This window comes from Aythya ferina (genome assembly GCF_964211825.1).
Source record: "Aythya ferina genome assembly, chromosome: 9".
NCBI lineage: Eukaryota > Metazoa > Chordata > Aves > Anseriformes > Anatidae > Aythya > Aythya ferina.
In genome coordinates, this window is record NC_140305.1 from 11,161,909 (window position 1) to 11,189,585 (window position 27,677).

Consider the following 27,677-nt stretch of genomic DNA (forward strand, 5'->3'; position numbering starts at 1 on the left):
TGATGATGTGATAATTGATGAAGATGTGCAGAAAAGGGATATCATTCTCTTAGAGGTTATGCCATACAATTTGTATTGCATATATGAAAAGTAGATGAGGTGCTATGATCATTTACAGACTGTAGTGTACAGTTTAAATTGCATCGATCTGGAGTGAATACTCACTTTACATGTTGAAAAAGACATTGTGGTTGATTTTCTTCAGAGTTTATTTAAAAACCAGAAACAATACATTTTGGATGCAAAATTTCTTTTTTGTACAGGTGAAGTATTGAATGCTTCTCACTTACAGTCAGATCAGACATAAGATGACAAAACAACTCAAAAGTCATTAGTCTTAAAAGTGTCCATTGCCAGCAATGGACATTACAGCAGGAATACCTAATTGTTTGCAAAATGATCAACTATCTGACAAGTGTGGCACTCATTTATATGCACAAAGAGGATGGGGCTCTTCCCTGCCATGCATGTACAAAACTCCCTTTAGCGTTTGAATTGCACACACACACATCTGAGGAAACAAGGGAACCATTGTGCATACATTGGCAAATTAGTGAGAGATCTAGCAGAGCTGCTTTTCCAGTGCTGCCAGATCATGTCTCAAGGAACTTGGTGTAAATGCTTTAAGACATGTCCATGTTTCACCATACGCAAAGGAGGGCTTGTCACTGAGGAATGGGTGCTTGTTCTCTGGTGGGGTGAGCATCTATATAGTGACAGGCTTACTGTCACTGCGGTACATATGCTTTATGTGCTCTGGTTCCTGACGGTCCAATGCTGTGTTTTTACTAAGGTCTGTGAACAAGCACTGAGTCAAATTACCACTCAGTGCCTGAAGCAGGAAACAGCTTTAATTTCGCTTGATCTTTTCTACTATTCTTGTCTTGTGAATGAGTGTCTGCATAACTCCAAGCTGAGAACATTGCTATATAGTAGAAATATGCCTCTTTCAACAGATGTCTGTTAGACTGAGTTCTTCAGTTCTAATTTGCACTGACTAAGCATATCTATAACTTGAAATAGGAGCAACTGAGTAGAAGTAATGGGCCCAAAATCCAGATCCATTTCAGAGTTTATGCTTAATAGAAATTGAAGAGTAGAAAGCAATTGTTAGTTTCTGAGTGTTTTATGAATTGTTGGAGAAAGAAAACTACTTACTTTAACCAAGGCAGTGATAAACTAGTGGACAGCCCACTAATTTAGCATCACACAGGAGTGACGTTTATATCGTGACAGTAAATGGTTGTCATAGTCTACTGTAACTTCAGTACATAATCTAGTGGTAAAAGGATTAAAAACATTATCTTGCCTTTCAGGGTGTCCTATTATCCTTATACTAAAGGACATTTATCCACTTTTAGAATTTCCAGTAGGAAGGAAATTCTAATTCTTTATTTGCAAATTATGCATTTGGTAAGAGTGTAGGAAACTAAGGGGGCTCTTCTCTCCAAAAAGAAAAAAAATCTGTTAATGTGTCTCTGTCTTTGAAAATGGAGGAGATCTGGAGTATTAGATTAAAATAGAGCTAAATGTTCTCTGAATCCAAAGACTGAATGGAATTCTAACACTACACCTAAGAAAGAGAAGCGCTGAAGATATTTGAAAGCACATGCTCCTTGGAGCTTTTCTTGTAATATTTCAGCAGCACAGTTCAAATTCAGTGTGTGATCAGAAAACTGATCAGCAAGATTAATATTTTTAAAATAATTTTTCTTCTAGTAGATGAAATTACAGGTAGTTTGGCACTGATGTAGGTCGTGAATTCCGTTTCTGCTTTCAGGCTGGGAGGCTCTTTTGCTTGTTTACAGCATTCATTAGCACATGTACATAAGATGTTAACAAGTCATCCATTTTGTAACCCTGTCAGAAAAGAAAGAAGTCTTAAGTCTCTCAAATAGCCCCATAAGCAAAAATAACTGTCATTTCCTCTCTGTTTGACCTTCTTAGATACTTTACTGCATAGATGATGTCTATACCAACAGCTATTGCTGGTTTTATAATTATTTATCTATTCCTCCGTCCAGTCTTCCTTTCATGGATATAGAAAAGCACAGCTCTACTGTCAAGGTTATATCATTGTCATTCAAACCAAGATTTGACACTATAGCTTGATATCTTTTACTTTGGAATCCAAGGTTTTCCGTAAGAGAAGTTAGAGCTTAAGTGTTTTAAGGTTTTCTTCACAATTTTACCTTTTACCTTTAAATATCAATACAATTATGTTTGTCTGAGTCTGAACAGTCTGAAAACAGTTCTTAAAGAGTTGGTACCATTCATTTAAAAGAGGAAAATCTTACAAGATGTCATTGTATAGCAGATTAAACCACACAAGATGAAAATCCTCTTACATAGTTTTGTGGATAAGTGCAGTCGTTTCTTTTTCCCAAACAGAGAGATTTTGATGTATGGGAAAAACTTGGGAAATGGCTATTTTTCCTCATTTCTGTGGATTGCTTTTTGTATCAGATAGCATTGCATAGCACTGAACTGGTTCTAAACTGCAGTTATACTGACATGAACAGTAAATGTTTCTTGTATCTGCACTGGTTTTAATGATCTGTTTTGGCATCATCGTTCTGTAACAGGTCTGGATTTAAAGGAAAAAAAAAAACGAGGCTCTTGTCTGTAATTTAACAAAACGCTTCTTACCAGAGATGTCTCACATAAGATTCGGTTTCCTCGTACCAGGTTCCCTATTGTCATGTGAAAGTATGTGCTCCCACTGCTCCAATTGGAGATTTTGTTAAAGGGATAAACTGTTAAAATTTCCTGTAAGGAGAAACAAACCGATTTAACTGAATTGTACAATGTTTCTCAAATGAATATAGGCTGTTATATACAAAAACCTGTAGAGAAAAAGCATTCTGTGCAGTGGATCAAGGTAGGTCTTGCATCCACACTAGTGATATATGGTATTCTCACCAAGCAGATGCATCTTAAATCTTAATCACTCTAAGAGACTTCCTCTTATTATGTGTTTATTTATTTATTTATTTATTTTTATTTCCATAGCCTGCTGCCATCATATTTACAATAGCCTAAAACTCACTGGATATGTATTCTCTTATGAAAAGCAAATAGTGATACTTCTAAATGTTTTTGCCTGGGAACTTGGTAAGACCAGTTTGGCTAGGTTAGAGGGCTGGCAAACACCATCATTTGACATGATCTTTTAGATAGCTTGTGTTTCCTGCAGAGCATTTTACTGAAGCAGTCTCCCTAGTGTAGTATCCATCAACCTGATGCTACCATTTTGTGTAGGTCCATCATTATTACCATCTCTTTTTTCAGAGACACTCTACACTGTAACCTTTTCAGTGCAGAAACTACAAAGAAGTGGTCTGAGGCTATAACATCTTCTTCAGTTTGTCGCAGAAAATGAGTAGAGGGACTGGACTCTGTCCTCTTTAACACTGAGGAGAAGGTCCTGTTGCTGTCTCTAAATTAGGAGTGTCAGTGAAACCCTTGTTTAGGTTCTTGAGAAACAACTGTTACCTTTGTCTTCTGATGTATCAATGAGACTCCTTGCTTGTTGATTGCAATCAGCACAATATCTGGGAAATTTGGCTCGGAGGTTTGCTATAAATGAGCAACAGAATAGAAAATAAACAGAAAATGTGAAAAAATTATCTGTATTAGGTGTGGTGACACACGTAACGGCGCCCAGCACTGCTTGTTCTCTTTACCAAATAAACACTGAAACTTGAAGTTCTTCAGTATTATGTAACTATTGCTAAGGATGACTTTTTTGGGTGTATAATTATAACTTGAGATAAGTAACTCACTGCTGTAAAAGCAGAATCAAGCCTACTATCAGCCTAGGAAATAATGGACCTAATGGTTGGTTGCAGACTAGTCTGGTAGGAGCGTAATGAGGAGAAATTAAAGGTAAAAAAGGGGGAATGATCCCTAAAGGTACACAGAGAGTCAGACCCCAGAAATAGGAGATTGGGCAGCATTTTGTTGTGGAGAACAATGACAAGACAGTATCTACATAATTCTTCCCCCCACCCCCATTTGCTACGCAGTCATAATATTGGGTATTACAACTGGATATAATGGTAGTTGTACTACCACTGTGTCTTACAATTGGTCCTTCCTCAACAGTGCATATGGCAGCATGATTTCTTTGCAGTGTACCCCTACGTTTGGCAGTTCTGCCCCTTCCAGAACCAGAACAATACAGCCAGTAAGTAACAAGCATTGTTCCGAAGGGATAAAGAACTGATCTCCCCACTTTCAAGGAACCACGCTTTCCTCAGGGAATGATGGGAACCCACTTTTATAATGAATTCTCACACAGATACTTTACTATGGTCAGTCCATATCTCCTAGTGCTGGTGTACTACCAAAGCTGTTCATACAGGCCTTTAAACCTACCTTCACCTCGAAGAAGGCTGATCCAAATGTTGGCCACCGGTATATTATTTTCAAGAAGGCAATCTTGGCCTCGTCCACAGTTTTTTCTTCATGTTTGCTATATGCTGCAATAATGCTCTGTTTAGAAGAAAGGACACACAGCCTAGTCAGCTGGAGACAGGCAGATTTCCACTGTCTAGCATTAGCACTAGAGAAGGCATCAGACCATCAGCAAGGTCAGTCTTGTGCCCACAGCAACAGAAGACCATGAAAATCAGTCGCCTACCATGCCATGGGGCAAAGTGGAACCAGAACCTCCTCAGTGTTTCTTACTAATGAGTTGTGTGAAGGAAGTCCAAGAGCTCAAGGGAACAGATTCCAGGGCAGAGGGGTGATACTAGTGTTCCCAGCAGACATAAATCTCATTTTATACTGAAACATTTAGGGGGTCCCTCCCTCTGTTTATGAAGTATGTGCTGAAGCTTTCTTGTCTTTTGGTGAAGCAAAGAGCCTTTTGCTGTGAGTAGCATGTACAGAGTGCAAGGTCACTGATTTGCTAGCCAACCTTTTAAATATTTAGCATGTCTTAATTTTCTGTTTCTTTACAAGGTCCTCAAATCACCAGGCCCATCACTGACTTTCAATATCTAACTCTTCTTCTGGACATAGAAAAGAGATTAATATCTCCAAGAAAAATGCACATCTCAAAGCAGTCCCAGGCATGCAGATATCTTTCAGAGGTTTGGTAGAAATGATGACTACATCTGGATCATAAGTGGCAAAACAGCATCACTCTACAGTGCTTTCAAAGATTCAAATCAAAAAAGTAGTGTGGATTGATGTATTTCTTCTCTCATAAAGCTCTATCAAAGTAGTAAGAATAACAAAAGCCTTAAGAAGTGCTATTTCTTACCTTCTTCCACTCATCTGTTGAGATTGCTCGGAGCAGATTTTCTGGCACCAGCTCCTTCAGGATTTTGGGGATGACTGCCAACTGTGTGCGGTCATTGTTAAAGCGCACTTTATAAATCAACCCTGCCAGCTGGACAGCTTCATCCTTGGAACACTTGTGGTAGCCTCTGAGGTACTTTGGCAACTCCTGGAAGAGACATGCTCTGAATCCAGATAGAAAGGGCTGAAGCAAACATTGACTTATGCATAATAAAACTGTGAGGTCAGGGTGTGGGTCTCACCACGCGCATTCCAAGAACTTTTGGCTCCTTCTGGAGTTTCTCCATACAGTCATGGAGGAAAATGGGCATGTCCAAGGAACAATTAGATTAAGGAGCTGTGCTCTTGACATAACTGTACAGCTAAGGTATGAACACTAGAACATAAATCTGCTTCGGAGTCTGAACTGTGCTCCCCAGTGAGTGAGAGGGTAATACTCCATCAGGCTTACTTTTTCAGGAGTATTTCTTGGCTTATTGCTGATACATTTACACTTTAGGGAGCTGGTTACCTGGTGGTAATGAAAAATTGAATCAGCTTTCAGGTCTTTCCCAGGAGTTACGTTCAACCACAGCTTTCTCATGAAGTACACTTCATAAGCCACAGACATAGCAGCCCCTAGAGAAACAAGATCTTGTCATTGTCCTCTGTATCACTGTAGAGTTCCACAGTGAGTGGAACTCCAGTTGTGAGCTTCTTATGAGGAAATACAGTTCTGCTTTTAATAACAACAAAGTTACAAACAACAACAACAACAACAAAAAACAGCACAGGAAAGGACATTTTAGATGGTCAAGGAATTGTGACTAGTTGTCAGTTCCTGGACACCCATCATGCATCTGAGGTGCAGCATTAGACTCTTCAGAGGTGGATGAATAATTGAGGATCCCAACAATATGAGTGTGTATTCCTTGCTGCTTGTGACAGCTATTTGCTGATGTTCAGCACACTTGAATTCTGTTACAGTGATGCTGGTACATTCCCCAGTGGATGCGTTTACAGAAATGAACTGTGATTTAGTGCACTGACATCTTTATGCTGTGTTTTTCAGAGATCCTAACAGCTGCATCAGGTGTGGGGAGAGGAGGGAAGATAGAAAGTCTTAGATACCTAGTGCTTCTGGAGGTTGAACCTCACTGTCCTGAAATAAGCAAAGGTCAGGGTTAACAAGTATGAAATTTGAGGGGAGCTTGAGTTTGCTGTGGATTTCAAAATGTACGTTATGCCTGGAGGTGAAGTGGAAAGAATTGCTGTCATTACTGTTATATTTTTTCATGCTAAAAACACGTTCCTCTAGCAATACAACTTGTGGTCTGGTTATCACCAGGTAGTAATGCAGACAGCAGTTTTCTAATGACCCAAGGAATGGGAATGACACTGTAAAGAACCTATTTACATGTATTGGCTGATCCCTGATCTGGCAATGTATGAGCCTTGAATCGTAAGCAGGATCAATCTATCTAACTTGCGTACATCCAGATGTGTGTTTTGGATGCAATAAGTCAAAGAATAATTTGTACCAATTTAAAATTTATGCAGAGATCCTCAGACAAGATATTCTGGTGTTTCTGACAGCCAGTGGCTGGCTGTATGAGGTCACTGGGTTTTAATGCTGGTGCAGGCAGGAACTGTGTATGTACAAACAAAAATGGTAGTAAGACAAACTTGTCACACATTTGGCAAGATGGGATAAATCCTACTGGGTAAATTTGCTGCTTTTCCAGTTCAACACATCATTTCACACAGGTTCTTGTCATGCTGGCACTCCCCTTACCATCTTTCACTGGTTTATTCCTCCTGTTCCAATCTGTCACCTGCCTTAGCGAGTCAAAGAAATAGTCTGCTTCATTCTGACTGATCACCTGGAAGACGCCAAGCAACGAAGGACAGAAAAGGATTAGTAGATTGTATAAAATACTATCTGTGCCCGCATATGCAAGTATTTTCTTTCCCTTTCTACAGCAAGACAGCACAATTACAGCAGGAAAGACAGAGGCAAGGGGAAACAAGTGGAGAAACAGGAGAAGGAGGAGGGATTACATGATTTCCATTTCATATGGGAAGGTTTATTCCATTTTCTGTTGCTTTTTTCCTTCCAACCTCCTTACTGAAGTCAAGCTGAAGATGCCTACCTTATCCTAGCGATCTCATAAAATATTGGCAGATACTGGGTTCTTCTTCTAAGGAACACAGCATATCAGAAACTCCCTGTGCTTGGACTCAGCATTGTTTTTGCCGTGATCACAGTCTTCAAGCAGTTCCAGAGAGAAAAGACCTCAGCAAATCAGCCTACTCAAACTTCAGGGAAGGCAAGTTTTGAGAAACTAGTGAGCAATGACTGGTGCTGGTCAGCCACTGCTTTCCCTAAGACTAGTGAGTACTGCAGATATACAGTGCATCTCTTGGGCAAAGCCTGAGTTCAGAAAGGTTGAATCCAGCAGCATGCAACATGCAGTTTGCTACCATCCTAGCAGCTGCAAGAAAAGCTATGTCCTCTGCCTTTAGTACCACGTGTGTACCAGTAGACTGATAGAAACTCTGCATCTCCATCCAGCTTCTTCAGGAGACTCAAGTGTTAAGTGCTAGAATTTCTAGACTAGGTTGTATTCCTTCAGCAAGACAGAAGCAGTAATGACTGGCTCTGTTGCTTCATTTCATATATGGTTGCTTAGGTGGCCTGAGGGAGAAGTAAGAGAGGAAGAAGGAGCCTGGCTACCCTGCCATAGCTGAAAAAAGTTACCTTGTCTGCAATCTTGACAAAGAGGCTGAAGCCTTCCCAGGAGCTCAGCTGTAATTTGGAAGCGATGTTCTGACACAGAGTCCGGATTTTGGTATTTGTTCCCACATCAAATGTCTGTGAGATAACAAGACTTCAGTTACACAGAGGAGAGGAACAAGTAAGAAGACTGAATATCTTGAAAGCTGTTCCTGATTAAATACAATATGGCTGGGAAAATGGTCAAGGCCAGGAAAACAAGTAAGTTCTCACCTCTTCTGTTTCATTGGGGAAGCAAATCTTGTGTGAGATCTTGGTGTTGTTCTGTAAGATGGCCTCAACCTCCACAGGATGAGGTGCCCACTTCCTGGAGCCATTCCTGGAAAACACCACCACCAACATGAGAGAGATCAGTGCTGGTTGTTTTAGGAGTCAAACTGTGTTCCTCCCAAACAACAGATTCCATTTAAAATGCTGAGCTCTGTGACATGGGGAGGGCTCTAACGGACCTTTGCCCCACTGCAAATTCATTGTATTAGGAGCAAAAACTGAGGAGCTTATTAGCATGTATATTACAAGGCTGTTGTACTGTGCAAGGAGGCTGTACGAATAAGGCACCTTCCTACCCAGTACCAGCAATCCTTCTGTGTATTCGGCAGCTGTTTTCCTTACTGTTACTGAAGTGTGAAGATAGTGGCTATTTTATTTTAACTCTTGCATCAGCTAAAAAAAATTGCATACAGATACAAAATGAATATTACAGCTCAGGATACAAGTACTGGAAAAGCTTGGACAGCTGCTCTAAGCATTATGGCTTATATAAGAACCGGCGTGTAATCACTGACTTGTGAGATGTGAAGCTGCACAGTCCCAGATCATTGAAATTGTATCTCAGAACAGAGCTGTCCTTTAACCAGAGGAACTGGGCCTAGAGTAGCAGTCATGCAAAAGCCTTGGCATGGTTAAAGTGAGGACAAGCCTAGCACGTTACCTTCCAGGGCTGGTCTTTTCCTGTCCCCAGTGGCATAGGGCAGGCTGTTGGGAGATGTTACATACTGTAGCTTTCTGCACCAAGCTCTTCTCTCACATGGAGTCAAGCTCTTATGAAGAGAGCTTAGTCTGACATCCAGCTTTTGTTGTGTAGTTTTGGAAACACTTTTTTCCCCCAATAAATAAAGTAGCAGTTGGAGAAGGAAAACCTGACTGTAAACCCAAGTTGAACAGTATGTGTTCTGGTACTGCACAGGCCCTGTATGGAGCATGGACTCTGTCATCTATTCCTGGCCATGCTGCAATGGGAGGCCACAGGAGACCAAGGATGTGCAGCAGCTGGGCTGGAGGCATAGGACCATCTTCCCTTGCAAACTCAGCTAGGAATTCATTGCCAAAGAAATACCTGCTTAACACCCATCAGAATGCTCTGTTTCCCTGGCCAGGAGTCTGGGGATGAAGCAGTAAAGCTTTGTGTTTGTGGAGGAAAAGGTGTACCTAAGTGCTCAGTTGGCTTTCACTCTGTGTAATTGGAGGTCAGTCCTTTGAGCTGTCTGCTCTCCTCTTAAAAGCAGGTTACTCATAAGGAGAAAAAATAAGTGTGGGTGCAGGAAAGCAAATGCTCTCAGAAAACAACATTTTGTCTTTGTTTCTCTTCCCCTCCCCCAGACTCCAGATTTGGGGCAGTTTAGCAAAAAGATCTCTCCTCCAAAATAGTCCATTATGCTTTCCTCTCCCTGGTTCACCACTCTAAAGAAGCTCTGTACAGCTCACCAGGGCTGAGAGCATGAATAGCATATGATACAGGGAGGCGGGAAATTTTCAGTCTTCTCCATGGAAAGAATAATGAATAGCATTCCTCGCCATGCATTTTTTTCATGCATCTCAAAGGCACATTCATTGTGCAGCGACATTTCCCCAGCAGTGCCAAAACTCATCCACTGCAAGGGGGGCAGCCACTGTGTTAGCAAATTCCTTTCAGTTTGCGTTACTAGACTTTTCTTTTAATTCTTGTAGCTCATCATTGTCTAAGGAGTTGCACTGCCGTATGGCCATGTGAAGTGGCTTCCACTCCCAGCAACATAGAAGTGATGGCCCTTGCATTGCACCGAATTGCACCCATCATGCAGAGCTGCAGAGCTTGGGAAGCACCATGGGCTGGACGCTCTGCTGCTCCAGCCCTCACTAGGACAAGGGTAATGCTTAGCACTCTGAGAAGTGCCCTGGTGTGAACAACCATGGAAGTCTCAGGGCTTGGTTTATTTGTGTTTCTTCGAAGAAAAGAAACTGACTGTATTGATCTTTTCCCAGCAGGGATCTGCCCATGGATAGCCCAGCTCTGGGAATTGAGTGATTATGTGTAATGCTCAACTTTTTTGAAATGTTGCTAACACTGAAAGAAAGGAGTGAAATTGTGACATGGACCTCTCTTAGTGGTTCAAAGTCCCTAGGGCAATTAAAAGCAGTGACTATTTCAAAGAAAAAGATGTACAGAGAGAAAGGAAAGTATGAGTATTGCTGTTTTGGTCCATGTGATTTTCTGGCACCCGATTCATGATGTTTGAACATTTGGGGTTGGCTATATCTAGGACTGTGTACCTCATCACTGTCTGAATCCTCCGACTGCACTCCATGGCCAGTGGCTCTTTCTTACGCGTCTCCACGAACTTCTGGGCGTGTTTTAGCAGTGACTTGCTGGGTGGGAACAGGCCGGTGCAGAGCCAAAGAAGCTGCCAGCCCTTGGTCACGCTGTACCTGTGAACACAAAGCAAATGGTTCTGCTGGAGCTGCACGTAATTCTTCCTTTGACCAAACACCAGCTTTAGGGAAGAGAAACACACTCCCATCATGGCACATGGTGGCATTCAGCAGAGAGCTGCAAATCAACAGAGGCTCCGCACAGGAGCTGACAGCCATTCTCTGTGCAACAGCCACAGCCCGTATGTGAAGGTAATGCTAAATCCTGGCTGATAAGTATTGTAGCAGTTGCAAATCTCATGAATAAATACAAGCTCCAGTTTAACAGTCATCTTGGCAGCAGTGACCTTGGTGCTATTCCCTGCGAAAACCACTGTCAATTTACTGTTCAAGCTCACAGTTGTTTGGATTATGTTTTATCAAGTGTTTTTATTCACCTGCCCTCTGTGCTGGGCAGCTTTTTTCAGAACACAAGCACTTTGTTTGCAATTTACTTTCCCTTACATGTGTTCCTCTTCTGAAAAATGAGCAAGCAGATGACATCGTGTAGTGAGGTAGTTACAGCTCTTAAAAATGACAGTTCCTCCAGCCTTTGGGTCTGTGAAATTTGCCAGCCAAAGTTCTTCTGGCATCTCACCCTAATCAGTAAGACTCTGTAGGTGGTCAGTGATTCTGCTTTCAAAGCCAGGAGCAGAACACACTTCATCTGTGTCCCAGGGATTGCTCCAAAATGCTAAGTGGTGTTGCTTGGGAAAGCCAGTAGGTCTGTCTCTAAATTGGCATCAGGACTCTGCAGAATAAAGAGGTCCTGGCTTCTTTATTCCCATTTACTTTTCCAGTTTTGCAGGTGAAGAAACACTATTTTAATCCCATTTATACTCTATAGATCAGTGGTGTTTGTGTCTGTTTGAAAGCAGGACATGGTCCACAGGGCAGGAGCCTGGGAAGGATAAGATTTGTTGCTGTGGCTGTTCTAAAGAAAATATATGGAAATAGCCACTTTTCAAGCATTTTCTCCACTTCTCAAAACACTGAATGACCCACAGGACTAAATTGGTAGAGTATAGCAGGAATGGCACTGGCACCATGGTTACAGACTGTGCATTAAATATCCTGTAAGATTTACTGCATGCAAGGAGATTTACCATCTAATAGTTACACTCATGGTAAGAGTTCTACTATATAATATATATATGAGTACAGTCCCACTATACTAATTTGTACAGTAAGGAAAAAGACACAAATAGAGGCTCCTTCTCTAACTTTTGCAGTGTCACAATGCAGCCAGAAATTGACAAACCATTTTGTTAATAATTAGAATTTTTTATTAATATCTTAAGCTTCTTTTTGCAATTCAACTTCTCTGAAAGTAGGTCAAATTAGTATTTTATAGGTTGGGAAGCAAAACAGCAACCTGTTTCCGAGACTTACCTGTGTGTAGGGGCTCTTGTGTAACTAGGTGTTCTGAAAGCCAGTTGTGTAAGCTAATTAATGTAACTATTCAGAAGGATTCACTGGTGGTAAAAAAAAAAAACCTTAGTGTGAACTACATGCTTGTAAAAGGGAAATATTGTCATTGGGAAGCTTAAAACAAATGGAGGGCTGGCAGAACAGTCATTGAAAGCATCCAAGAACCCTCCGCAATACCATTTTTTCTCCACAGGCTGCATTAGGACAAAAAAAGGCTTCAGTAACACCTTTCTGGCCATAGTGCACAGAGATGAACAATGAATGCTGATGGGAGCAGCTGAAGGGAGATGAATAATGGTCCCACTCCATGGCCTAGCAGTGCCAGTCAGTGGTTCTGAGTGCTCTGAAAAGGTGAGCCCCACAGAGGGTGGCAGCCCATTTGCACACCCTTCTGTCTGTCCCCACCCTACCACAGGTGTAGCAGAGTTTCCTGATCACCACCTGCACTTAAGAACCCTGGGGCCTATAGAAGCAGGCTGTTTGAACTTTGGTGAGTACCTGTTTCTGTTCTCAGTTAGCTGCTTCATGATCTGACAGTAAATTTCATCCCGCAGGACCTCTTCCTGAATAGCTGCCACAAATATCTGGTCAGTGACTTCCACAGAAGAGTGCGCCTGTTTTGATGGGTAGTCCCCCATGAATTTCATGATGGGTAAATGCTCTGTTAAGGACAAAAGCAGGTCATTTTTGAAAGATAAATGGGAAGTCTTACCTGAATCCTAACATGTTAAGCTACTCTGCTGAGGTATGAGTGGGAAATACTGAGAGGAAGGTCTGGAATATATTCTGTGATCATCCCCTTTCCTTGAGCAGCAGTTACTGCTTGTTCTGGGTGTATGTAGTAAATCCCACTCACCCCTATAGCCCCGTTTTCAGTTAAGTAGGTTGTCACCAGTTGTGGAGTATTGGGAGGAATAGGAACTCTGTAGACAAGGGAAAAATGTTAAGTCATGTAGAACTGACTTAATTCAAACACACCATCCCTCCTCTGATTAACGTAAGTGAACCACAGGTAATGTGGATGTGGTATTATCTCAGTGGAGGTGAGTTTAGTGGAAGCAGCTCTTCTTCCCACCAAGAGTTCTTGGATCCCAAAAAGAAAAGTGAAAGGATATCAATGAAGGCCTGACAAGCCAGGTCCCGAAGATCAGGGTCTGTGCATGCTTTCTTCAGCAAGGGCTGCTTTAAGGGCTCTTTAGAGTGTGCCCACAGCTGATTGCGTCCACGAGATTTCTGGAGAACAGCTTTGCTAATGGATTCCTTCTCAGGAGTCCTGAATGAAGACAAGTGCAGGCAAAACAAAATTACTGGATCAGTATTGCTGTGAACATAGATGATGATCAAAAAGAGAGATCTCTATGCATATTCTTTCCCAAGACAGTGATTTCATATTTGCTTTGATTATGCAGGTCAGCAAAAAGCAGAAAAATGTAGCTTCTTTAAGATCCAGAAAGGAAGGTGCAAAAAGAAGTTTTTTAGAAGTCTAGTTTTTCTCCCTCAGATGTTGTGTAAATGTTAAGTTCTAGCTAGTATGTGCTGAAGAATGGATGAGAAGTAAGCACAGGGCCTGCTGGAAAGAAAATAAAAAGTTCCAGCTGGGATTCTTCTACCTGTCCCTTTGTATTTCTGCAGACAAAGATAGAAGTAGGCCGTATGACTGAATCTCTGCATGTCCTAAGTTACACTTCATTACAGGGAACAAAGAGAAGAAACCCAGTCAGGAACTGATTACATCCTAGTTGTTCTTCAGTGATCCTTAAGCCTAGAACTTTCCTAGGGCCTACACTGCACAGGGAGCTTCACCTGAAGTGTTCATAGGAGAATTCCTCCAGGGTGTAAGGCTTCACTTTGAGATCCTCTTCATCAGGCTCATCCGTGTAGGAGTTCTGTGAAGCTGTCCTTCTCTGGTCTGGAGACATCATCAGCAAACTCTGAAAGGACACATGTACAGATGTCACATGGACAGGTCTCTGCACAGCTTGTCAAGTGTTACTCAGCATATATGTGCAGATGGTATATACTAAGCTCGGGTACTGTATGCTGCAGGAGATCTTATGTCTCCTCAGCAGGTTGTTTGATTGTATTTCAAGAACATTTGATAAAATGGGGGTTGGACTAGATGATCTTCAGAGGTCCCTTCCAGCCTTGGCCATTCTGTGATTCTGTGTGTGATCTACAGAGGCTCAGGAAAGACTTGGGAGGAGGAGACTCAGCGAATTGACTTCCAGAGTCCCAGCAAAAGTAACCATCATAATGTGAGGAATTATCGAGAGCATAATGCATATTAAAATTGCACCTACTTAACACTGGTGTGGGGCTTTTTGCCCACTTCTTCAGTTTATAACTTGTTAGCACAGTAGCCAATATGCTGAGTCTCCAAAACTGAAGAAAAAATTGTTAACAAACAGTGATCAATGGGAAACCTTGTGTTGAATCCCTGGAAGATCATGTTCTTTTAAAGCACCCTGCTATACTTTGCAGGAAAGCTTTTCTGCAAGAAAATTCAACTGCACACCTATTAATTGCTACAAGTTCCATGTACTGAACCCTCTAATAGTGAATGGACTATTATTTTGAAGGTCATTGCTTTTATGTAAATGCAGTCTTCTCCTTAGAGTTTGGGCTAGGTTTAGTTTTGTTTTCAGAGATGACAGAATAAAATGCTTTGTTTCACTGGAAGATACAGAACTTGTCTGAATTCAGAGGAATGATTAATTTCCATTTATAAATTTAATCCTATTTAACACTTATCTTCCAGTCTCTTGAAAGACTGTACAGCTTTCTTACCAGCACTTGACTAGAGGGTTTTGTGAGAGAAGGAACAATGTAGATCTCTTCCAAAAATACATTCCCTGTTTTGCCTGTCCTTTCATTCTGGGCATAAATCCAACCAGAGTTTGCATCTCGTCTTTTATCCTCGGTCAAGATTAGCAAGTCTCCCTTCTTGAAGGACAGGATGGCAGGATCTTCTGAAAAAACAGAATAAGGGAGTACTGTTCAGGCTTGACAGTCCAAGAAATGTAAAGGCATTTCAACATGAAAGACAAGGGAATTGTATTTTGAAGGTCTGAATTCAATTAGCAACAGAAAGTGATTTGTGTAAATAGAGCTAATCGTCCAATAACACTTCATAGAAATCACTTAAATTTTCTCTGCCAGACTGATTTTGGTTCCAGTGAAGGCAAAAGTAGAACTCCATCTGAATCAAATGGATACAGAATTTCTGTCTAGAGCTGGCAGTAGAGCATGGAAAGAAATTCCAGTTTACCACCTGTGAAAGTTTTCTGGAAAGTATTTCCAGGGAACCCAACTCCAGCTTCCTACTATAAGCAGGCTGAGTTGTTGGCCACCTATCTAAACAAAATATACACGAAAGTAGACTAATCTGTAAGTGAAGGTCTTGAATCACATTGCCTTACACTTGGCATAACTGTGCTGATCACTGTGCGTTCATCCTGGAGCAGAACAAGTCTTGCCCAAGTTCTCCCACTTCTCTGAGCTCTTCCAAAGAAGTGCTGTGGGTTCTCTCAAGGTTTCTTCCCTACTCTGTTGAAAAGTTCTAAAGCTTACCTTGGGGTTTTTTCTCATTCATTGCCACAGCGAATCGTGATCTCTTCTTTAGTCCTTCCAGAAACATGACCACCAGTTCAGCAATGACAATGCTGTTTACAGATGTCAGAACAAACTCCTCGGCACGAAGTGTGATGAGAGTGCAACTCTGTCCAAATGATTTCACTGCCCTATGTATTATTGAATAGTTCGTTACCAGAGTGTCTGAAAAACTTACAGAGCCATCTGCAATCACAGCCAAGGAACCTACACCTCCTTGTAGTAGACAACTGCCTTAGAGTGAGCATTGGTAGATCCTAATTTGTCTTCTCGTGATTTGGTAGGTCTGAAGAACTGACATGCTTCAGGTTCTTTGGACTCCAGCATATTATGTACAAAAATGCTTCAGTCTAGATAGCAGAACACCTTTCTTTTGGAATAACTGGGCAACTAATTAAATATGTTTTCATCCTCGCAGAGGTATTCTTTTTGTATGTAAGACCCTAAGCTCTAAATGATCTTATGCAAGGATGTGTGCCCTGAGTGAGCCAATGATTACACCTTTTTTCTCTCAGCTATTCTGTTCGGCTCCATCACACTTGAGAATTATAGGAACTCCCCACACGTACAGCTGTTGATGGCTTAACTATGCTATTTGGGTCATTCTTGTCTTACACATCTGTGCTTCCTTACACCTTTCCAGTTGAGCAGGGTCCTTCCACTGATCAGGAAGATTTGGCCATTTCAGTATTTCCTTTACAGGCTGCTAGAACGTGTCCTTTTTTTTTTTCCCCAGACTTAGGCTAAACCACCATTTCAGGCTCAGATCAAATCACTTAGGGGGATGGCAGAGAAAGTACACCTCCCTCCTACATGGAGACCCCTTTCTGAATGTGGGCAGGGCTGCCTTCTTCAGATCTTGTATTTCTGGAGCACTCACCGATTGGTGTGGATGCCAGTTATCTCTGGGAAGGTCAGATCAAGGATCTGCTTTTCTGACTCATCCAAGAAGCAGATACCTTTCCAATTTACAGCAAGTATGAAGTGGTTCTTGGGCAAGCTGGGACCTGGAAATGCAGAGAAAACTACTCAATGCTATACAAGTCCTTCTCTGTTGATTTTATATTTGTCCTCTACTCCTAGGCTTAAGACATTACCTGAAAACTTAGTGACTTCAAAGAATCTGGAAAAAAGCAAAGGCCACTGAAAGCGAGCAAAATCTACAAGCTGTTCTTTCACAGTCTGACGGGAAAGACGATCCTGTGTGTATGGGGCCTGCAATAGAAAAAGGCAAATTTTTCTCAGTAAATTCTGAGTTACATGATCTGCAGACAATAAAGAGCAAGTTCATTCCACAGGTTCCCAGCAGCCCTTTGCTATCATTGGCGTCAAGAGTACCTGGTGAAATTCAAATAGGGAACAGTCTCCAGGGGACCAAGCCACAAGCAGCTAAGACTGCCCATGGGCACGTGGATTTCAGGTTTCCCTCAAAACCCCACTGATGGGTTAAAAGTATAACACGTTCTGGATGCCATGAAAATTACTCAGGTAACCTATTTGCAGACCAAAATTATTCTCCATCCAGTGCCCATTCTGACTCAAATGTCAGATGGGAAATAACCTTAAAAAGAGATTTAACTGTACTTTGTTCTGGCTCCCTGTTGAGCCCTATATGTAAGAATGAGTGGAAAGGTTCTTCTCTCTCCCAGTCCTAACTATTTGGGATAGACAAACAGATGTTTTTCCTTCTTCCCTCAATAGAATAGAATAGAAATGATGAAAGATGCAGAAGCTGGTGCTTGAGAGTAGTTACCCAGAATTGCCAGACAAACCTCTTACCTTAGCGTGTGCGTAGGTTATAAGGCTCACCCACTTTTCCAGGGGCTTGGACTTCAGCTGTTTTACTGGGATGCAGTCATGGAGCACTTTCTGCACAAGTTCATTGTGGATAGAATCTCCAAACTGGATGTAACAATATTTTGCACCAATCTCCACCAAATCTTCCTCCTGAAACAATTAATTCATTAAAAGAGGCCTAGAAAAATGTCACAAAGTCCAGCTAGCTTTGTTCAGCCTTGAAGGCAGTTTAGGAACTGTTTTTTTCCCCCACCTTTTTCTGGATAACTCTTGGCAGCCATACAGCATAAGGAGAGATTAACTTCATACAATCATAGCATCAAAGACATTATTAACAAAGATATTTCAAAGGGACACAAATTGTTCCTCTGAACATGCCTCCAGTTGCCACATGAACTGAGCTACAAAAAAAAATCTATTACAGCTGCCAGCGTGACAGCTGGCATAATCACCTTGACAAGAATTGTCCATTAGACGGAAAGAGTTGTTCACAGCCATTAGAAACTTTGTTCATCCTCTCGCTTTCTAATGTTCGTTCAGTTTTATCTCTTTAGGAGGATGAACAAGGAGACCCACCTTCTCACAACGATATTCTCCAAACCGGATGCCACGAATGACTTGATGGTAAATGAGATCTGTGCTGATGGGATCCTCCTGGGAGTTGTGCCAGGGGGTGAAGATTTCCTTCCTAAAGTAAAGCCTCCAAGGTGCATTGCGTTCATGCGTGCCCTTCTCCTTTGCTAGCTGCTCACATTGAGAGATGGCATCTAGGACATGATCTCGTCCCCCACCCAGTGACCAGACCTAGAAGAAAGGGACACTGCATTTACTGGCATATCTGCCTTGCATCTGAACAAAGGACAACAAGCCCAAACCTCCTTGGTCTCCTGACAGAAAAAAAAAACGACGAAAATCTCTGAAAAGGTAAGCAGATGGATGTGCAAGTTACACTTTGGCAAGTGTGTATTTTTAAGTGCAGGGATGGTATTGGAAAATATAAGTTAGAAGATGAGATGAGACAGCTCTGCAAGGTTTGCAATCTTCTGTTTGTATCCTTGTACTTCTGCTTATCCCTTGTATATTCCCTTAAATGTGCATATAAGTGTTTCTGTAATCTAAACAAACGTGCCATCTCTGAAATATTTTTTTTTTTTTTTTTTTTGCAATTGGTACCTAACTCTGAGCATCAAGATGTCATCCTGTTGTGTATATCTGTTCCCCAGTATTACTGTTAAAAGAGAGAGAGAGGGAAAAACAAAACAAAATGGAGGCTAAAATGCCATCATGTGAGCTAACAGTAGCAGCCCTGCTGCAAAGCTGGTGGCTTTCAATGCACGCGCCACGTGGTAGGGACTGTATCAGCAGCACCATATGTAACACAAGACAAGAAGGTTTTGTGCAGCAGCGCAGGTAGGAAATAGGCCTTTAAACAGGGCACCCTAGTATGTGAGACCTGCTAGTTTGACCCCATTCCAGTAGTTCTGCAGTGCTGCATGCACAGCCAGCTGTTGGTGGGATCCCAGAACTGGGGGAGACCGTAGTGCTGCACTGCCCTGGTATTCAGCTGGTGTCCAGAACCGATTTGATTCAAGCACTAGGATGGGGACAGACATACTTTCAGAAGTCACAGGGATTCCGTGCAGCTGTAACTCCACGAAAAGAGAAGGCAGCTCCAGTTCTAGTTTTCTACACCTTACCTTATCAAACACAGCAATGTAGAGTGAAAAACCAAACACATCCTTCAGTTTGGTTTTATCTGCTATGAACTGACAGATCTCTTTGGCAATGGAAGCAGAGTCTGCAGGGACAGTGATGCTTTGGCCATTCATGAGGGTGACATTAAACATAACTGGTTTCTTCTGCTTTGTTGCCTGTAAGTCAGATGTAAAGGAGAGAAATAAATTACGTGCAAACCTTATTTTTCCATAGAAACTGAAGAAGGCATTTAGATTTAAGAGCTCCGCACTCTGTACACCCTAGTCAACAATCTAAGTAAACCTTGAAAGCCCACCCAGTTTCTTCAATGCATAGTGAGTTTTAAATATAAACAACCTCTCTGGAACAGCATTGGAATCAAGTTCACAGCTCAGGGGAGCTGATCATTGCATATCAGCGTGGATTGATAGACTTTTCCTGAGTCCTTTTTAGCACATTGACTTTTAGGTGCAGCCTTATCTGCATCAGTGGACAGATAGCCTGCAGCAAGCATTTTGCCCAGGAAGATGCATGTTAGGCAGCGGAGTCGCTCAGGTTTAGGAAGAACTTAAACAGGCATCTTCATTTATGGCTTATGTGACTTCTAATTTTTAGGCTGACATTTAAAGGAAGGGGGTGGGCAATGTAACAGTATCATATGCACTTCTGCCCTCCATTTTAAAAGCACAAGCCCCACTCAGTTCTTTCCAAAAATATATAGAGCTTCCCTCAGTAGATGGTTCTGGCCTGTAGCTCCTGAGTGGATGGAGGTATCTCGCTGCAAATCACGTGGTGTAGCTCTAACTTACATTCTGCAGTGGATTTAGGTTAATGGAACAGCTAGAAAACCCATAAGAAACCTTAAGAAGCTACACAGACTAAGGCAGTTGGTCTTCAAACCCCTTGCACAATTCATTTCCACTATTGGACTTAGGAAGATCTGTTTGCGCAGATTAGTAAACGCAGTCCAGCATAAAATGACACAGTTCAATATAACTAAGCAAAAAGAGATGCTACCTGAAGTTCCAGCCAGCTTGGAGGTTCAGTCCTTGCTCCATTGACATAGGTACGTCTCAGACGTTCAGCACAATATGGTGCGTAGCCTGAGGGCCCCTTGTGGATGAAATTCAGCAGGTACTGTATGCACAGAGCATAAGAAAGAATTAGGAAACACTAATGGCCATAAAACACTAGAAACCCTCTTTAGCTGATAGAATATATTAGAATGATGAAGGCTACCTGCATTCTGCAAGCTTTTAGACTGAAAAGAAAGGCTTGTGTCAGTATACATCTATTGATTATGTTTAACTGTACCAGAAATACTAGGCAATTGAGAGTGTTTATTCCTATGCTTATGCTATAGACAAGGGTTAGTGTTTCCAACTGAAGAGCCTGAGGTCTTGTGACATTCTGTATGAAGAGGGCTAATGGCATGTTAGGGCTGCTGATTATGGTTACTCTTAGTTTTATTTAGTTCTCTGGTAATATAAATGGTTGAAGTCCATGATTAATGGAAGAGAAGGATTGGAGGAACTGAGCTTTTGGAGTTGTAGGGCTCAGTGACCTTGGATGATGTGGTATAAGCATGGATTTATACCACCAAGCAAGTATTTACATACTTGACTTGTATTTATTGCAAGCGTGGGTCTACGGCTTGTGTCTGTTTTTTGTAAATAGTGACCACTTGGCAGCATTTATGAGTAATCATTTGAGCAAGAGTATCAAATAAAGGCTGGAGATTCAGGGATATCTATGGATTCTGTATGCCTCTAATACTTAGAAGGAAAGCCGATGTCAAGTTGAAGCCACAGTTTGTTTTTCTGTGGTGAGGTGGATTTATCAATCTAAATTTAGAAATTAATGTATTTTTAAAAATGATGAAAGAGCCCAAATCCAAATCTATTGGATTTTATGGGGCTTGGAGATGTAGGGTAAGAACTGGTAAAATATAGGGGGTGATTTTACACAGGACTACTGAGTATACTTAACGACTTGGATCGTAACTGAAGATAGGTTTTAAATGCTGGAAAAGCAGGAGTGGAGAGGGTAAAATCTGCCAGATTCTTTGGAGATTAAAGATCTAAAATGAAGGCTGGATCAACAACAGTATCTGACTCGTATGGCATGTCAAGAAAAATAGTTTAACGTGAATACAGTGATAACTTTTTTAAATTACGAGGTAAGCATGTGAGATGAGATTGTTTCTGCAAAAATCACAGTGCCAACTGCTATGGCAGCCAAACAGTTTACATGACTATTTGTATCAAAACACTACCATACAAAAGAAACGAGATCAGCTGAGGCATTTAAGCTGCTATAGGAGAAGTGAACAATGTACCTTCAAAAATGTTTCTGAAGGAGGAAAGCAACCAAGGCAAAGTGACAGAAGTATCCAGCCTCGAGCATAGCTGTTCTTGTTGCTGTTTTCAGATAGTTGTTTGCAAATCTGGCAATAAATCTCATCTCTGTAATAAAACATGTGAAAGCAACAGATAATGATGATTAACAGTCTTTGGCTACGTTTCCATTACAAGCTTGGCATAATGAAGTAGATCTGAGCTAGATTTAACTATGTTAACTAGGATACCACCTGCAGTGTGTGACAGTAAATAACTATGTTGTTGCTTTGGTAGAAAAGGCTCAAAATAAGCCTACTGTCCTTTGAAACCCCTTGTTACTCATGCAGCTCAAGTGCAGTTTCCATGCTGGAATACCTCCCATGATAAGCTGGGGGGCTGTGCAAGAAAACGAGCTCCTGGTTTATCCAGATGCAAAATGTCCTTGCTGTCTACTCTGTGTGAAACTTGCTCTAAGCTCTCCACAGTACGTGGCTTTTTTCTCATGGCTCTTGTTTGTCATATCATATGTAGATTTTGAAATAAGAGGGGGAGAGGGAGGAATATCCTTCTTAATTTTACATTTTTAGAAAACTTGGAGCAAATGGTGTGAGGCCTCAGACAGTTAACAGAGAAAAGGGTGCTTCAGAGTAAGCTTCTGAAAACGCAAGTTGCCTGAAGCAAGGTCGTATGGGAAACAGATGCAAAAAGCTGCATACAAACAAAACTCATTTTAAGTTTTCTCTTGGAACACACATTTCATGAGTTTGATGTGGGAAGATGCAAGGTGGATGAAGTTTTTGCTCACAGGTAGCACATACGATGAAAAGCAGACTGAGGGAGCAGATAGCCTGTGGCCGTTATGATACATTGATTGAAGGCAATTTTTGCTAGATGAGGATCTGCTTCTGGGAGCATTTTGATGGAAACAAAACACTGAGGTAGAGAGGAATGCAACCTATGGCTGAGGCCAAGGCAGGGCCTCTGCCTAGGCACATTGTAACAGAAATGTGTTGCATAAGCTAAAACAGGCTAAAATGGAAGAGAAAATTCACAAGGTTCAGACAGAAACAACCAGACTGTCTCATCCTCACACCATGCTTAGGCTAATGCCCAGCCTCATGTTGCTTGTGAGCAGAATTCCCTGTTTAGTGTCTGAGTTGCTCAGGAAAACAGCCAGTCTTTGATTTGAGTACATTGCTAGAGGCCCAGAAACAGGCCATTGAGAAACTGAGGTTATGAGCATGTCTTACACCTAGTGTTCATAAACCCCATATTTCTTACTCTCTCTTAGGTCTTCTTTTTCCTCATACGAGGGCGTGCATGTATTATTGGGTTACAGCACTGAGCTCTGCTCCATTACCTACCCAAGAGAGATTCAGAAAGCCACACGTGGAGGCAGCTGACCTAAACTGTGAGAAAGGTGAACCATCTGCTGAAGAGGTGCTTGGCCTGGAGTCTCCGTTGTATGTGTCTAGCTCGGACTTTCAGTCAGGAACCCCCAGAGATGAAAGTGGGACATTTCCAACATAAGGAAAATGTCTCAAGGATTTAGGAAAGGGGATTTCCCTGATGTAACAGGTCCCTGATCCTAGAAAGGAGAAGTGCAAGTTTCCTACCTGATGGCAGGGCGCAGAATTGCATTGCCAATGATGAAGTGCACTTTTTCTAAGTTAGACATAGGTCTTTCAGAGATCGAGGTGTCCTCCTGGAAACCCTCTTCTCCACTTCTCAGCTGGTCTGTCACCTGAAAGAAGCCAACCAGAACTCCTGAGTGCTCCTTCTTACCAGGCAACTCTCCCAGAAATGAGAGACATTCCTTCTCAGTCTTTCTGGCTAAATCTTTTCCTACTCAGTGCAGAAGTGGTTAGGACCAGATCATATTTCCCCCCTCCTCACAAACTAAGTCATAAAATGCAGTATTACAGTGCTATTATTACTGGCTAGGTAAATGTTATTGTACTGTCTTGTACAGCCCTAAGCACATGGTTCCGCACAGGACTTTAGGCAAACTGTTCTGTAATAGCAACAGTTCCCAACAATAAATTGTTCACTGTGTTCAGGAGTCACTCTCTAGCAGGAAGGGATGAAGGGAATCTGCCAGATAATGAGTGATATTAGTGTACATGGGGATAATTTCAAAAGAAGGATAATAATGCACCAGGTATCCCATAAACACAGCTGACCTTGCTTGGCAAGGGAATGAGTTCCCAGCCAGGATGCTGCTGTCACACATTTGTCAGACAGGGGTCCAGACAAAGAGACTTAGGGGAAGCCATTTATTTCCAGCTCTTACCTTCCCTGTCAACTTGGAGGACCGTTTCAGCTTCAGGGAAGAGATACCCTTGGAAATCTTGTTATCCTTTCTGCTTTCTCTCTACAACACACAGTACCATTATAGGAAATTACTTTAATGCACAGCAAGAACTATTCATTAGGAAAGGAAAGATGATCAAATAGAGATGTTTCTGTTTTGTCCTCTCTTGCCAGAAGGAGCTGCTGTGTCCTAGGACTGACAGGGGCCCTTTTGCACTTCTGGTATTTCAAGACCTGTAGCATGCAAAGGTTCGTTTGCTTTTCTCAGTCTTGGTAGAACATCAGAGCAACCAAGGAAAGCATATGAAAATACAAACATAGCCTCATAGCTCATCTTACCATGCCTGGGCTGTCGCTCTTGAACTGGACCTGGTTTTTCCTGCCAAGTGTGTCATATATCTGTGTCATCACGGAACTGTTCTTGGTGACGTTCCTGGCAAACATTGCTGGCTCTGGCAGGTCCCCCATGAATCTCAGGATAATTACCCAAACAACTAGAGAAGCCTGCAGTGACAGGAAGCAGAGTCAGACACTGTCAAGAGAATTAAAGGCTTCATGCCATTTCTTCCTCTTTAGATTAGACCACTTTCTTCTTTTACTCAGACAAGCTGTTAAAATCCCGTCTCTCCCACTATTTACACATAAAGTTTATTTTCGTGTCATACCACATGTGAGCAACATTCATGACACTCTCAGGAAGCGGGTGCAGTTCTAGTGGGATTATCAGATTTGCTCTGTGGTTGCTGAACCCTCACCATTCCCGTTACTGGCACTTTGCATATGCACCGCAGCCAGAGTGGAACAGAGAAACTGTCACTGCACTCTGCATTTACCCACCTGGATAGACAGCAATGCAGTGAGCTTTTCTAGAAGCCTGACACCCAGAACTAGGAAGCCAAATAATAGCAAAGTTTTTGCAGCACAGGATCCTCCATTCTACAAAGCTGCTTAGCATCAAGAAAAACTCCCCTCCTCCACCCCCCTATGGTTCAACAGGAAAATCTGGTGCACAGGCCTCCTGTCCGCTTCTGTCGCAGACCAGCAACCCTAGCAAGAGATGGGTGAGCCCTGATGCTTTCCTCTCTCCGGTCCACTTTTACCCCCAGTGGGTATCTGGAGAAGTCAAAATAAGCCTCGTTGTTCTCTCTGTTGGCAGACTAAAGGTGAACAGATGCCTTGTGCTGGGGAGGTATCCGTGTGAAATGCCTGCCTGCAAAGCACCACAAAATGCTGATGGAAACTACTATTTTCATACAAGTGCTTAGGGGTATTTGCTTGACTCTAAAGACTCTGGTTCCTAGGGCTGTGCCTGAGGCGGGGGGAACAGGTTCACCGACACGCAGGAACAAGATACCAGGACGTTGTCTTTATCATCATGGTAAAGTAGCGGGTGTCGCAGTGGTCTCCGGATGTGTGTATGTGTAGATGACCCCTGAAAATAAGTAGCGGCAAACTTGGGGAAGGTGTACTCCTCCAAGCCATCTGTTTCCTCTTCTAGCTCCACACTCATGGGAATTGTGTCCAGGTCCACCTCTTCCAGCTTATGGGGCTTTGTTTCCAAGTCCTGTGCAGAACATGAGGAAGAAGTGTATTTTCCTTCCCTCTAACCTGATATTCTTATTTCATGTTATTTATTTTATTTCCCTTTTCTTTCTTCTCTTTCTTTTTCTGCTTAGCCATAGGTCTTCCAGAATGTGGCTTTCCAGTTAAACCCAAAGCCATTTTCGGCTGATACCAATAGACTGCTGGGACTCAGGGCTTGTTCTGAGATGCATCTATTCTATATGGCCTTCCTGCCCTGGTCTTCAGCTGGCCAAGAACATTGATGGTTGGAAAATGCAGATACTCTTTTATTACTCATATCCTGCGCTAATCCAGACTATTCTGCTCTCCCTACCCCATTCTATCCTCCACTGTTGTCAGGACTAGTATATCTCAAATTTTGCTTTTCAGAAAATGGGGTAATTTAGGTCATAAACTTCCAGCTTGTGTCAGCTGGAAAATCACTAAGAGCAATGGCAGCAGAACATATGGTCAGTGCCAAAATGGAGAGAATGGCTCTATTTGGTGGGGGGCTGTTGGAGGAAAGAAACAAATATGAAGTGGCTTTTGAAGACGCACAGTTCTTAAACTGCACATGATCAAAAACTTTTGGGAGCTGATCTCTGAAAGCAGTTCCTGTCTGGATGACTAATTTGGGTGTATCTTCCACTGTACAGAAGTCCATTAAACAGAATTGACCACTGATGAAATTCCAAGAAAGCTGATGGATTTACACAGGGAATGAACATGACCCATTACCACTCTGCAGCTCCATACCTCAAAGCCCAGGGGAGCCTGTCCTTCTTGGCCTCCGATCATAGAAGGTAAAAACCCAAAAATTTTGTCAACCATCTCTTGGTCACTGATAACCTCATCATTTGCTGGTCTGCTGGCAAAGACATCTGTCCTCCTTTGTCTTTCTTCTTCGTCGTTTATTTCCAGAGTAGACAGGTGTTCCTTTAAACATAGAATTTGGTTAAGCATAACTGGAACATCATTCTGCTAGAAAGAATGGGTGCAAGGATGAAAGGCAATTACAAAGGTGCTATGACAGTGAGGTCCAGCTCTGCTAGTGCAATGCTGGAATGTGAGGGCAAATGTTGCTTGTGCTAAGTAGTCACAAAGACATATCTCATCAACAGGGCTTTGCTCTTACAGCTGTCCCAATAGACTGCTGGTCTATTAGTAATAACGCACAATTTTGAAGAACTGTATCACTAAAAGAAAAAATAAATCACTTTAGGAAAAACAAAGTATTCCTAATAGTAGAAAAATAATACACGTTATTTAAAATATTAAAACGTTTTGTGTCAGGAGGCTGTAATAGCATTGTGCATGCTTGGCTAAAGTGCCAGGTCATATTGCAAACAGAAATGTGCATGTGTTTACCTTGTCCCATTTCTAAATCATCCTTACAAGTAAGTTTACAACTCTGTCTGCGTCTTACTATTCTCTAAAATATAGCAGTATTCAGGCCTTTGAGCAAGTCCACATGTAAACTGGGCAAGCCATCTTGTCAGACAAACTACGTAGCGTTCAGTGTTCCTTAGTTGACATGCCTACCTCTTCAAACCTGGTAGCTTCTTTTAAAACTCTGTTTTTTATACCTCAAAATAAAATATTCCAAAATTAATATCCATATTCAGTGCTATCCAATGGCAACGCTTGTTGGTCATTGACTCTCAGAACCTCATAGAAACAACATGATATTCATGAGGTATCTGGACAGATACGCATACCTCCCTCTTCATCCTTTGCAAAGTTTGGCAAGCAAACACGCCCCTTGCATTGTGCCTGTATAAGACATACCGCTTTCTTCCACTTTACTATTTTTTGACGTGTTAGATAACCACGGCATGCAGCTTGAAACTTGATGACACGAGCCCGGGTTGTTTCATACTGTTTGGCAAGCTGACGGCTCCGGTAGAGGGCCTGCAGGCGCCCAAAACCCAGCATAATCTGTAGGAGGTGGGGAAGAAAAAAAAAGTGATTGGTGTTCAAAGCAAGTGAGACTGGGGTTAAGTTGGGATGAATAGAAGATAACAAAATTCAGTAATTGGATAAAGCCACTGGAAGGGATTCATGGGTTACTGCCATCTATAAAAGAATGCTTTAATTTCTTCTTCCAGTGATACGCTTTTGAAACTAGATGAGATAGAGTTCTTTTGAGGAGCTTTTCTATGGAGTGGCTTCAGGCA

The 27,677-nt window shown here is 41.9% G+C and overlaps 1 protein-coding gene and 1 long non-coding RNA gene across 5 annotated transcripts in view; one reads left to right on the top strand and one right to left on the bottom strand.

Annotated features, from left to right (window-relative positions):
- Positions 1-191: 191 nt before the first annotated feature.
- The window catches only part of MYO7B (myosin VIIB), a 50,148-nt gene continuing 22,662 nt past the window's right edge, over positions 192-27,677 (bottom strand). The window contains exons 21-48 of one of the 2 annotated variants that reach the window (XM_084529854.1): positions 27,289-27,438; positions 26,257-26,436; positions 25,292-25,501; positions 24,277-24,441; positions 23,918-23,998; positions 23,241-23,368; positions 21,624-21,750; positions 20,303-20,422; positions 19,288-19,461; positions 18,167-18,394; positions 17,573-17,740; positions 16,891-17,008; positions 16,674-16,800; positions 15,755-15,924; positions 14,972-15,150; positions 13,988-14,115; positions 13,300-13,457; positions 12,683-12,836; positions 10,616-10,771; positions 8,300-8,405; positions 8,051-8,164; positions 7,085-7,172; positions 5,822-5,928; positions 5,273-5,458; positions 4,381-4,497; positions 3,496-3,579; positions 2,650-2,769; positions 192-1,860 (exon numbers count right to left, since the gene is read on the bottom strand). In XM_084529854.1, the coding sequence (XP_084385980.1) occupies positions 1,777-1,860; positions 2,650-2,769; positions 3,496-3,579; positions 4,381-4,497; positions 5,273-5,458; positions 5,822-5,928; positions 7,085-7,172; positions 8,051-8,164; positions 8,300-8,405; positions 10,616-10,771; positions 12,683-12,836; positions 13,300-13,457; positions 13,988-14,115; positions 14,972-15,150; positions 15,755-15,924; positions 16,674-16,800; positions 16,891-17,008; positions 17,573-17,740; positions 18,167-18,394; positions 19,288-19,461; positions 20,303-20,422; positions 21,624-21,750; positions 23,241-23,368; positions 23,918-23,998; positions 24,277-24,441; positions 25,292-25,501; positions 26,257-26,436; positions 27,289-27,438 (3,927 nt within the window). In that variant the 3' untranslated portion in view covers positions 192-1,776. Of the gene's footprint in view, positions 1,861-2,649; positions 2,770-3,495; positions 3,580-4,380; positions 4,498-5,272; positions 5,459-5,821; positions 5,929-7,084; positions 7,173-8,050; positions 8,165-8,299; positions 8,406-10,615; positions 10,772-12,682; positions 12,837-13,299; positions 13,458-13,987; positions 14,116-14,971; positions 15,154-15,754; positions 15,925-16,673; positions 16,801-16,890; positions 17,009-17,572; positions 17,741-18,166; positions 18,395-19,287; positions 19,462-20,302; positions 20,423-21,623; positions 21,751-23,240; positions 23,369-23,917; positions 23,999-24,276; positions 24,442-25,291; positions 25,502-26,256; positions 26,437-27,288; positions 27,439-27,677 lie in introns of both variants that reach the window. The other variant, XM_084529853.1, reaches the window with a different exon arrangement.
- LOC311441578 overlaps positions 18,335-27,677 on the top strand; it is a 36,715-nt gene continuing 27,372 nt past the window's right edge. For all 3 annotated transcript variants that reach the window (XR_014696082.1, XR_014696083.1, XR_014696084.1), the window contains exons 1-2: positions 18,335-18,514; positions 26,157-26,303. This is a non-coding gene — a long non-coding RNA (uncharacterized lncRNA). The remainder of the gene's footprint in view (positions 18,515-26,156; positions 26,304-27,677) is intronic.